The sequence below is a fragment of the Gymnoscopelus microlampas genome (assembly GCF_963454915.1).
Source record: "Gymnoscopelus microlampas genome assembly, chromosome: 19".
Taxonomy (NCBI): Eukaryota; Metazoa; Chordata; class Actinopteri; order Myctophiformes; family Myctophidae; genus Gymnoscopelus; species Gymnoscopelus microlampas.
In genome coordinates, this window is record NC_139956.1 from 13504802 (window position 1) to 13517886 (window position 13085).

General features: G+C 43.9%; 1 protein-coding gene across 1 annotated transcript in view; it reads right to left on the bottom strand.

The window, feature by feature from the left end:
- Positions 1-1228: 1228 nt before the first annotated feature.
- The window catches only part of adgra3 (adhesion G protein-coupled receptor A3), a 66319-nt gene continuing 54462 nt past the window's right edge, over positions 1229-13085 (bottom strand). Inside the window, exons 18-20 of the mRNA XM_084042740.1 lie at positions 5432-5577; positions 4531-4626; positions 1229-3161 (exon numbers count right to left, since the gene is read on the bottom strand). Of these exons, the coding sequence (XP_083898866.1) occupies positions 1658-3161; positions 4531-4626; positions 5432-5577 (1746 nt within the window). The 3' untranslated portion in view covers positions 1229-1657. The remainder of the gene's footprint in view (positions 3162-4530; positions 4627-5431; positions 5578-13085) is intronic.

Here is a 13085-nt window from a genome sequence, read left to right on the forward strand (position 1 = left end):
TTCGTAGACCCCCACTTAGGGGGGGTAGAAAAAGTTTCGGAGCGATTCGGGCACTTTTCATTTAACATGGGGTTTCAATGGGAGTTTTTAGGAGCCTTCTCCGGGGCGTGGCTTCCGGGGGAAGGGGCGGGCTTAAACGCAACCTTGACAGGTGTGTTCAGTTTTCAAAGACCTTTCATTTGATGTATGGTATGTCTATATTGGACATTTACTTGGCTGCACACAGGCAGTGCACACACACTGCACACAGAGACACACACAAGCCGAGCTCGGTGTCATAGTAAGCTCCACTTGCGGAGGCGCGCCGAAACAACAAGCAGCACACAGGCCGTTTACTTGTAACAGAGTACTTCTATTGTGTGGTATTGCTACTTTTACTGAAGGAAACAATCAGAGCACTTCTTGCACCACTGCCCTGTTGTTGAGTGAAGAGGTGCAGAGAGAAGGTGTGTATAGGTATAGGTGAAGGTACACTCCTCTAATGATGTTTTCCTCTCATGGTAGACCGACAGGCCTCAGAGTCAGCCGTTAGTCACAGACGGAGGCATCAAATCACTGTCTGTCACCCCAGAGTGTACAGGACACCCATCAAAGCTAGAAAATGGGCAGTGAGAAATAACCCGTCCAACCACTGCAGTCTTCAATTAACCCATTAAGACCGGGAACGCAAACATCATTGTCATTTTAGATTTTTTTTTTGCTATAACCATCATTTTTTAACTTTGGGCTATTCAAAAAAAATAAAAACGTGCTTCTAGATCTGCTATTTTTGAAAACTCTTGAACTTTTGTGCAAATCTTTTCTTAACCCTAACCCTAATACATATAATTTTTTTAAACAACATTTTGGAGGTCCCTGGAAATATATATTCAAAAGATTTGCACACATTTTCACGCTTTTTCAAAAATAGCAGATCTACAAGCTCGTAGCGCGGCACTCGGTGCCGCGCTATGAGCTTGTAGATCTGCTATTTTTGAATAGCCAAAGAAATCTAAAAAATGACACAGACAGTCTCCCGGTCTAAATGGGTTAAAGTGTGGCCTCTTTGGGGGGTTGGTTGGGGGGTACTTGAGATGACCCCTAGGTTCAGTGGAAACTTGCAATTACCAGCCAACAGTACAGTACAGTTCTTGAGAAACAAAGCAATGTGTGACTCACCTTTGCACTCGCGGCTCCGAAGAGCCAGGAGCAGATACTGTGGACGTTACTAGAGGAATACAAGCGTTCATTACGTGAGTGGAACTTTTTTTAGTTTATTATGTTGGAACAAACTTGGAAAACAGGGGGTGGGTGGGGGTGGGGTGAAAAAAAAAGCCCAGAAGGGTACGCACAGGGCCACAGCACAGACCATGCAGATCCACCTCTACACAACTCAACAAATTGAGTGATGGGGGGGGTTGGGATTAAATGATATAAAGATAGACCATTTACAAAAAAAACATGTCAAAAGTTTGAATGGCAAACTCAAAATAACGTGTCTAATTTGTCCAACCATTATTTTTCAAAGAACTCTCCCCCCCCCACCCCTAAGAAAAATGTACAATCCAAAACCAAAAAAAAAAGTAGAAAAACATTTCACAGTTGAGGAGGAGAGTGCACAATTTACTCTGCAGTCTTTCAAAAAAAAAAAAAAAAAAACGGGGGGAAACTGGAGCTACTACACAGTAGTTTCGTGTTTCCATAAGCCTGTCTTTATGCTGGCGGTGCACTCTGTGTTAATTAAAGGCATCATGGCCTGTCCGTTGCCCTTCAGCGTGCCGTTTTGCGTCACCAGATTGAGCCCGTACGACTTCGGCTGGCTTTCCAGCTCCATGTTGCCGCCGGACTGTTTTACGGCGCCATTGTCTTTCGCCGAGCTCGAAGCAGCGGTGGCGGGCGAATGCTCAGTCTCTATGGATACTATTACTCCTTCTCCTCCTCCCACCACCAACACCCCGTTGTCCAGCGCTTTGCCCCCTCCCTTGTCCGCGGTGGTGCGCGGCCGGCGGGGCAGGCTGGCGCTGTCGCTGCTGTCCTGATGGAGCTGGCTCTGGTGGCGCTCCCGGTACGCCATGTAGGCCGCCCGCCGGCTGTTGCGGGCCGCCACGTCGTGGTGGTGGTGGTGGTGGCGCCGGTGCGGGGCGCTCTGCACGCTGCCCTCCACGCTGGTGGGCACGTCGTAGGCGTACTCCCGCAGCACGGTCAGCCGGCTCGCCCGGTGCGCCCGCGCCCTGTTTTTGTGGTGCCGCCCCACTTGTCCGTTGGGCGTCGACGACGCAGGGAGGTTGTTGTTGTTCGCGGGGCGGAACAGGACCTCGGTGGGCGCTATGTGCATTTTGATCTCGTTGTCCAGCGAGTGCTCCGTCAGGCTGTTGTCTAAGAGCGTGGCGCCGTTGGCGGCGGGAACCGGCAGCAGGGGGGGCGCCGGCTTACACTGGGCCGCCTCGGCGTGCAGGTTGGTCAGCTTGCTGCCCTGGGCCGAGTTCCGCACGCTGTGGGCGCTCTTGTTCGTGCACGAGGACTCGGCGCTGCTGTGGCCGCATTTGGCCGCCTCGCCGTTGCCCCTGCTGAGCGATCCCGCCGTGGAGGCCGTCGCCGCCCCCCCCGCCTGGGGGAGGAGGACGTCCTCCTGGGCGGTGTAGGCCCGCCTCCCCGAGCAGCAGGCTTGGGACCAGTAGCGCCTCATGTCCTGCCTGTTCACACAGTGATGCGCCACCAGGAAGGCCCCCAGCGCCAGAGCGGCCACCCCGAACAGGCAGGTGAAGGCCAGGTCCACGGGGTGCTCCTGGGACACGGCCATGGCGCCGAACACCCAGAGGGCCGCGTAGAGGCCCAGCGCCCCCGCCACGCCCACGAGCTGGGCGCCGAACGTGTGCTCGTTCTCCAGCGCCGACAGAGCCACGGCGCGGGGCGGCGCCGACACCGTGGAGGACGAGGCCTCGTGAGGCTGGAGCTGCAGGGTCAGCGGGTGGAGGTGGGCTCCGGCGCCGTCCGCCGCCGCGTCGTTGGCGGACAGCGCCAGCCGCTGCTGCTCTTCCGTCAGCTCCTTGAACTCGTAGCGGCGTTCGGGGTGCCGGCGCAGCTGCAGCAGGATGCTGAGGAAATACATGCAGTCCACGAAGATGATGAATCCCACCGGGCCGTAAAAGGCACCGATGCTGGGCTCCCAGGCCATCCAGCAACTACACGGGCAAAACACACAGAGATGGAACGTTAAAGTCATTATTCAGGTATGTATAAAAAAAGAAACAATTGAGGAGGGAGACCACTGTACATAATTTGAATGACCTGAGGCAGATTCTAAAAACACCTTCTAAATCCTGACCTAAGTCTTCTGAAAAACTTTACAACAAATGTATGTTGCTATATACAGTACATAGCAACAAGAACCCCAAAAGGGGTTCCCGTCCTGAAAGGTATAGTTACAAATAGGGGTTCTCGCCCAAAACGGCCAATTGTTTGTTTGTTTGCCTAAACAAAAAAGTTGTCAACTATAGCAGTTTGAAGGCATTCAAATGATTATTTTGCATTGTACAGTCTCCCTCCTTAATAGTTTTTTTGCCTTGGATTTCTGCCTCCTTGGGAACCCTAGGACTCTCCACTTTTTGTGAGGCAATTCTTTTTACAACAGCAAATATAATACAATAACACAATATTAACATATTAACAAATAAGGAAGAGGAGTCATTCAAGATAGGCGGAAGGTTTGCTCCCTATTTCAAGAGTATCCGTTCCACTGCATTCCACGGTACAGGCTGACTTAATCTCTCAAGCTGGAAACTAATTAAACTCCAAAGACTTCAGACAGATACATGTCCAGATTTCTCAATTAGTCAACTGAAACAGCTGCCACATGATGGGGGGGAGAGGGAGGGGGTTGGTGGTGGTTGCTAGGCACCGAAACATGCACTATAAATAAAACAGTTGCCTAATCGGAACTTTATGGACTTAAAGGGATATTTCACTTTCAAAAAAACTTTTGGTAATTTTATCGTCTACTGTGTGAGCCCCCAGACCGTTTTTAAGTTGCTTGATTCAGTATTTAGATATGTGATATTCATTTTATCAGACACGCCCCCTTCCTATACAAACCCATTATAACTTCAATTTTTAACATGTTAGATTCATGAAAAACACCCGTCCTTGGTTCTGGTGACTCACCCTGCCCTCCTAATACGCGAGGGGGTTGTGTTTTTTTGATAACTTTTTTCATTTATTTTTAATATTTCTTTTGGAAAATGAAAAAAATTAAATACTTTAAAAAATGTTATTTACTAAAGCAATAAGGGAAGGAAGACAGACAGACAGACAGACAGACAGACAGACACACACACACACACACACAGACACACACACACACACACACACGACAAATACGATGATGAAAGCAATTTCTCTTATGGACAGAATGCGAACGATTTGGGTGAGGTTCTTTAATAGACAAACAGCGGTGCAGAGATAAACGTGACAGCAGTTTCATGAGCACATATTGTAGTATTAGCATCTTTTAATTGCTTTCCGTAACAGTGACAGCTGAGAGGGACTACTTACTACGGTGCATTGGTCCGGCTGCCGTAATTCTTGATGTTGGCCGCCGCAGTGATACCGCAGACAATGATGGGTATACCTCCGCCAATTAAGTAGAACCTGTTGGCAAGAGGAATGGATGTTTTACAGGAGAAGTGCTATAACCTTCGGGCTCTCTTGTGAGACTGTAGAATTAGAGATAGAGGAGCATTGGGACCCTCACAGTCTCTACGCTGACACCGTGTGGCAGAATCTTACCAACACCAAAAAGAACATTGCAATGCAGGCTACTTCTGCCATAAGAAACGATCAAATAAATATTCATGTTTCCTTTACTTAAAGAGTAGAATTTCACTCGTAAGCCTCACAACCAGAATCAGAATCAATGTCAATCAACTGTATGAATAATGAAGTCATTGATTAATCAAATGTATTTCTATTTCAGTCAAGCATTCAAAAATATCTACATAGATATTGTCAAAACTTCTGCACGGACTGCCTTTAACCCTTTAAGACCTGAGGCCGATTCTACAAATGTCTTCTAAATCCTAACAGTTTTCTTGAAAAAAATGTATGTTTCTATATCAGCGATTGTCAAACTTTTTCATGTCAAGGACCCCCAAAATTTTATGTATTTGGTTGCGGACCCCCATGTCAAAATATTTAGTTCCAGGGACCCCCAGAAGCACAGATTCGAGTTACAAATGTAAACAAATATATATTAAAAAATGTGCACAAACTTTCACGATTTAAAAAAAATAGCAGATCTACAAGCTCATAGCGCGGCACTCGGTGCCGCGCTATGAGCTTGTATATCTGCTATTTTTGAATAGCCAAAATGAATCTAAAATGACAAAGATGCGTTCCCGGTCTTAATGGGTTAAATAATTGAAATACTGCATTGTGGGAGATGTAGTTATTGTACCTGAGCATGGGTCGCGGTGGGGGTGGAGGCTCATCCAGCTCCTCGTACCGCTTGGCCTTGCGCGTCACCTGCTTGTAGATGTTGCGTGCGGTCACGCCCACCCAGAGCGCCGTGGCCAAGGTGGAATAGTGCAGCAAGATACCCACCTGGAAGAGAATTACCATTACCACCATCTATCAAAAAACACACACTTGAGTTTCCGGTGGCGTTACACGTGATGGCAGCTTAGTAACAGAGCTCCGGTATCAGCCTATAATTCCACTTAATTCAAGAAGTTTCATACATTCAGAGTGATACAAACCGAAAGAATAATGAGCGGGGAAAAGTCCCATGTGAAAAAAGGAGGTTACGAGTTGAGAAATACCGCTCCTGACCCAGTGAACGAAGACGGAGCAAACAATGTGAAAACAACGGCAACACAAGATGGCGGCGCCGGCGGTGAGGACCGGAGCCCTGGCCTGGTCACAGTGGCGTCGCTTCAAAAAGTAGTGAGCGAAGTCATGACTGCAGGACTGGCTACACTACAAGCCGAATTGAAAAAGGATCTCTCGGAATTTCGCACATGCTTCCTCAACGATATAAAAAAACAAATGGAAGAATTTAAATCCGAAATGAACCTGAAGATACAGGACTCGACGGACCGATTGGACAAAGCAGTGAGGAGCGTGGGGGAAATGGAGGAACGTGTCGCAGACACGGAAGAGTGGAATATTGGAGTAAAGGACGCCCTTATTCACCTACTTGCTGATCAACAAGCTTTGGAAGACAAATTGTCATATATGGAGGGATATTCCAGGCGTCAAAACATGAGGGTCTATTCCATTCCAGAGGGGGCGGAGGGGAACTCTGCGACCACGTTCATTGAAAACCTGATAAAGACGGAATTGGGTGATATGGGCTTGGGTCAGAATCAGGACTTTGGGATAGAGCGATGTCACAGGGTCGGACCAAAACCACCCGCGACCGCTCCACCACGTTCCATGGTGATCCGGTTCCTTAAATTTACGGTGAAAGAGAAAATCCTCCACACTGCCTGGAAGAAGAAGCCCTGTGTCCGGGGTAAACGGGTGTTTTTTGACCACGACTACGCGGAAGCTGTGCAGAAAAAGAGACAAGAATACGCTCCAGTTAAAAAAGCCCTACTCCTGAAGAAAATACGTTTTCAAACCCCGATGACCAGAATGCGAGTTGAGTTGGACACTGGTACCATGTTATACAACAGCGCAACACATGCAGCAGGGGACCTACGCAGCAAGGGATTCGAAATAGGTACCATCATCATCGCTGAAAAGAAGAAAGGCAAGGCAGAGACGGTGTTGGCTCGGCTTCTCCCATGGGAGGTAGCGGGACACCGACGCGACGAGCAACGGCAGATGCAGCAGCGGGCCCAGGAGAGGCTGAGTGAATACCGCAGGAGATATATAGAGCCTGGTGGCGGCTCCCCGGGAGGAGGATCGCCGAGTCGCGACGAAAACAACGCCTCCCCGACCGCAAGCCCCACAGTGACCGGACGGAGCCCGCCGGACAGACACGGGGACCGAGAGCAGCCAGAACCTGCGGCGACGCCAGATAAAGTGTGAGCGACCTATTCTCGATTTCATGGAGCTCGGTGGGTGATACAGTTAATCATATAAATGACAGTATCCTCTGAATAAGTTTAAAAATCATTGAAAAAGGCTGATACCTTCTACTGTGAAAGCCACAAGTTTCCTTTTCTTCTTACCGAGGGGCCCCACCTTGTGGTTAGTCCCCCTCATCTATCGAAGGCTTTATGACGCCTTCATTTGTGTTAGGAAATTCCTTGTATTATAATTATTTCCTTTTGAATGTTTTGCTATATTTTTGTCTCTGTTTTTTTTGCGAGGTCTGGGATGTTACAGGTACAGTGTATATTTTTTTAAATGTGGGATGTTGTTGTGATACTGAGAGTTATGGTATTTTCGCCCCTTTTTTTCAATATTTGGGATACATTATGCACACAGGGTTTGAAACGAAAAATGTATGCATTTTCAGCATTATAATCTACTCTCTTTAAATGTAAATGGGTTAAACAGCCCAATTAAGAGGAGTAAAATGATAGCAAAAATAAAAAAGGAAAAGGTTAATATTGCCTTTTGGCAAGAAACACACCTATCTGATGCAGAACACGAAAAAATAAAAAAAATGGGCTTTAAGAATACCTTCTTTTCCTCATATAAAAATGGTAAAAAGAGAGGGGTTGCTATATTGATTTCTAACTCAATCCGATTTGAATTCATATCTGAAATAATTGATAAGGAGGGAAGATATGTTCTACTAAAGGGGAAAATAGACCAAAAAGAGGTCACATTGTTTAATGTTTATGCCCCCCCTGGTAGTACTATGTCCTTCTTCAGGAAAATATTTAATTTGATTGCATCGGAGTCATATGGCAGTCTCATTTTTGCAGGTGATATAAATGCTACTCTTCATAACTCAGACTCAACAAATAAGAAAAGAAAGAGGACCTCTATTGAAAAACATATAAATAAGGCATTGGTGGACCTGGGGCTGATCGATGTATGGCGAGCTATGCATGGATCGACCCCAGGATACACCTTCTTCAGTGCAAGGCACTCTGTGCACACTAGACTGGATTACATATTTATATATAATGGAGACCTGCACAGGATAAGGGAGTGTAAAGTAGGCCAGAGGGATCTTTCCGATCACTCGGGAGTATATTTGACCTTTCATTTGGATGGTAGAAGGAGAAAAACACTTTGGAGAATGAATACCAGTCTTTTGAACGACACAGCATTTAGAAAAACAATGGAGTCAGATTTAACTACATATCTACAGGATAATGATGGAGGAGATGTAAATCCAGGTATTTTATGGGATTGTGCAAAATGTGTTCTTCGAGGAAAGATTATTGCCCAAACAGCCATGATAAAAAAGATCAAAGCCCACAAATTATCAAACCTACAGGAAAAACTGAGGGAGCTGGAACAAACACATGTTAAAAACAAGGAGCCCTCCATAATCCACCAAATCAGAAATGTTAAACAGGAAATAGACAAGATACTTAGTGAAGAAGTGGAAAAGAATTTAAGGTTTATGAAACAAAGGTATTATGAGGCTGGCCCCAAAGCAGCAAGACTGCTAGCTTGGAGGCTTAAAAAGCAACAAGCTGAAAACACTATATATAAAATTAGAGACCCAATTACAAATAAGATCACTAGCAATATGAATGGCATACAGAAAGCATTTGAAACATATTTTAAAAAATTATACTCCCAACCAGATCGGGCAGATGAACGTACTATTGTTGATTTTTTGGAATCATTAGACCTCCCCACAATTGGCACAGATATGAACAAAGAGCTAATTTCCCCAATAACACAAGAGGAAATAGATAATGCTATCTCTGGCCAGAATTCTAATAAATCACCTGGGACAGATGGCTTTCCTAGTGAATGGTACAAATCTATGAGGGTGCAATTACTCCCTCTGCTGGAGAAGTGCTTCAACTACGTGTTAAAAGATAGTATTCTACCACCGTCCTGGAATGAAGCATTCATCTCTGTGATTCACAAAGAAGGGAAGGACAGGATGGAGTGTGGGAATTATAGACCCATAAGTGTTTTAAACACGGATTATAAGTTATATGCCTCCATCTTAACGAAAAGAATGGAAAGTATAATGCCGTGGCTGATTGATGAGGATCAAACCGGATTCATAAGAAATAGACAGACTCAGGATAATGTACGAAGGGCTCTACATGTTATTGAACGGATTAATTATGAAAAAACTAGTGCTATTGTCCTCAGCCTAGATGCTAAGGCTGCTTTTGACTCAGTAGGTTGGGAATTCCTTTATTTGGTAATGCATAGATTTGGTTTCTGTGAAGGTTTTATACAACGTATCCAAACACTCTACTCTTCTCCCACTGCAAGAATTAAAATAAATGGTAGCCTATCTGACTCTATAGCCCTGAAACGTGGATGCAGGCAGGGTTGTCCGAGTAGCCCCTCCCTCTTCAATTTTTTCATAGAGCCCCTAGCTCAAGCAATAAGACAAGAGACCCGATTGAAGGGCATCTCCATTGGGGGAGAGGAATATACTATAGGCCTTTACGCGGACGATGTATTGGTCACAATCATGGACCCAGGTTCTGGGCTTCCTGTACTGATGGAAATGTTGGAAACATATGGGTTTTACTCAGGGTATGTGCTCAACGTACATAAAACTCAGGTCTTGACACTAAATTATACCCCTACGCAAGAATGCATCACAACATACAACTTTAATTGGTATTTACCCCATATCAAATATTTGGGTATAAATCTGCCCAAGGATCTGTCACAACTGTTTGATGTCAACTATGGGGGTGCAACTAGGAAAATGTATGATGATCTCAGTAGATGGAGCATGCTTCCTCTTGACCTGGGAGGTAGAATAAGAGCAGTCAAAATGGTAATCTTACCCAGATTACTATACCTTTTCTTGTCACTACCAGTAGAAATACCCTTGAAACAATTCAGAGAATGGAATAAACATATTTCACGCTTTATCTGGGACAAGAAAAGGCCACGGGTGAAATTTTCTACCTTACAGCTGCCCCGGGCGAGAGGAGGCATGTCCCTCCCTTCTTTAAGGGATTATTATTTGTCAGCACAGCTGAGACCCCTTGTATATTGGTGTAACCCGACCTATATTGCTAAATGGAAAAACATAGAGCTATCCTTAATGGATAAACCAATACAGTCATTACTAGGTTGCACTGAGGGAGAGAAAGGGATGTTTCAGACAGTGAGCCAATGGGTAAATTTTTCATTTAAAATATGGTTAGAAGTGATTAAACGTTTCCAACTCCAGAAGGAGGCTAAACTATTAAGCTGGCCAGCATATGATCCTGCCTTCGTGCCAGCATTACTGGACGGCAGATATAGACAATGGGTTCGTCTTGGTATCACCTCCATATGTACAATGATTAAAAAAGGGGATATTGACAGTTTTGAAAATATGAGTAAGACATATGGGCTGGCTAAGCATGACTTTTTCAGATATCTACAGTTAAGGGATTTTTTCGGGAAAGAAATAAAAAGGTCCAATCCGGGGATCACACCAACTATAATAACTGTATTTGTTGATGCTTATAACTCCGGCAGTAATAGAGGTATTATAAGTAAACTATACAATGGAATTATGTCATTGAATAAGGACTCTACGATATATGTGAAACAACGATGGGAAAAAGAACTTGGCATTGACATAAGTGATGAAGTGTGGTCAGACTCATGGGAAACACAATCAACGACTACTAACTCCTTGACCTGGAGAGACTTTTGCTGGAAAAACCAAATCCGCTTCTTTATCACCCCCAAACAGAAATCCAAACAAACTGGAAACCAGCTAGACTGCTGGAGGGAATGTGGAGATACTATGGTTGACCATGCACATATCTTTTGGTCTTGTCCTGCAATTCAACCTTTCTGGGAGGAGGTAGCAACACTTATCTCAGAGATTCTAGGTTTCAGTGTTAATACTACATTTGAATCTTTGTATCTTGGACAAACCCCGGATGGACTAAGTCAGAATGACTCTTACTTGTTTAAGATTCTACTTGCAGCAAGCAAAAAAGCTATTACAAAGAACTGGTTGCAGAAAAACTGCCCTACTATGGGGCTATTCATCAGTACTGTGAGACAATTGCATCTCTTAGAGCAGATGACCTACTCTTTGAGGCTCCAAAAGGAGCTGGGTGAAAAAAGATGGGGGAAATGGCTGGACTATTTAGATAGCGAGCCAGATCCTTGATGATGTTTGTATCCTCCCTGTGGTATATTGTTGTATATTGTATTTTGTATTTGATCTTCAATATTGTCAACATGTCTCAGTCTTATTATTATTATTATTACTAGTACCAAATGTCCCATGACCTCTATTATTTTATTATTTTATTATTTATTTATTCCTGTTCTGTTTTTGTTTTTTATCTGTATGTTTTATTTCTACTGCTGTTTTTCTGTTGTTTTTTGTACTATTTGATTTTATGTATTTTTTGATAAAACTTCTGAAAATAAAGAGTTTAAAAAAAAAAAAAAAACACACACTTCACAGCTATAACAAAGAAATTTGAATTTCATGACAGTTTTACATCTCTCGAGAGATAAATGATGAAATAGTTCTCAGTTTTCTATTCTCCACAGTTGACAAATTGCTAAATCCAACCAGATCAATCCCTGCTGAGCGTCCCCTCTTCAAATAAATGTAATGAGTTTGCCATCTTCTTCCATTTCTCATATTAGATATAATACGTTAATCTGGTGTCAACGGAGCTGACCTGTCTCCCCGTCACATCAATGTACCACTGTGGGCACGATGCGTAATTTATCACCTATTAGCTCCAGTGATCATGAGGTGGTGATACAGCAGCTTGGGGTGACCAATCAGGGCCCAGTATTCAAATATGGGAGACTGTAATTGTAGTTGGTTGTAGGTCTAACCAATTGCGTCGAGAGCCATTGTTTTGATCGCCGCCCCCCTTGGAAAATAAACTTCCTCATAGAAGCACCAGACTCATATCCACGCAGTGATATAGTATGGCTACGCAAGGCTAGGAGGTAGTCTCCCTACTCTTCCATTGAGAAAATTTAGACCCTGATCAGGTCAGGTACTGGTTGACAAGGACGTACTGATCTCCCCGGGGCAAGCAGGGTTGACTCAAATTGGAGCAGAATAAATTTGGTCTCTCAAATTTTCAAATTAAGTAGGGATATAAACTCATTAATTGCTACAGCACGAACACACACAGTCTCCTACTTACTGTACGGTCTCTGTTAAATATGTACTTTCAATCAAAATAACAACAACAATCAAAGTTGCGAGCAAAGGGCTCACTTTAAATGCTCCCAACTGTATTTCCAGCAGCAGACAACAAGTGAAAGATATTTTCATTTACCTGACCTTTGTCAACTTTGTCATGTCACTTGACGAAGGCCGCAAGCATCGTACACATGTTGTCTGCTGCAGAAAATAAAGTTTTAAGCATTTAAAACTGAGTTGTGAGCCCTTTTTTTTGTCTCTGAGTTTGCCGTCTTTGCAGTTCGGCTCAGCACCGAAGGTGGAGGATGTGCGTTATCTTTGTCTTTGAATGTTTAACCTTCAGTAAAAAAAAACACACTAGATGAACACCATTTGTTCGATGTTTTATCCTAGTAAAGCCGGTGCTTCTCTACTTTGAAAAGAAACTTTTCCTGATTCATGTTGTAATTCGCTGTATTACAAGTAGCGTGCAGATTGGGGTTGAGTATGAGGTAAGCGCAAAATGGCCACGGTGTGAATCTGGTCAATGCCTGATGGAACAGGGAGGGGGAGAGAGTTCTCTAACAAACTCCTCAAAACCAGACACCTCCTACAGAGGAAGAATTATAAAGTGAGATGACTCAACACAACAAGGAGAAGAGGTGGGGGGCGCCTTAACCCATTAAGACCTGAGGCCGATTCTAAAAAAAAATCTAAATCCTAATAGATTTTTTTTTACATAATATAAAAATATTAAAAAAAAAAAAAAAAAAAATACAAAATTATAAAAAATTATAAAAAATACAATATATATAAAATATAAAAAAAAAAATATATATATATATATAAAATATAAACAATATGTTGTTCCAGAGATCCCCAGAAG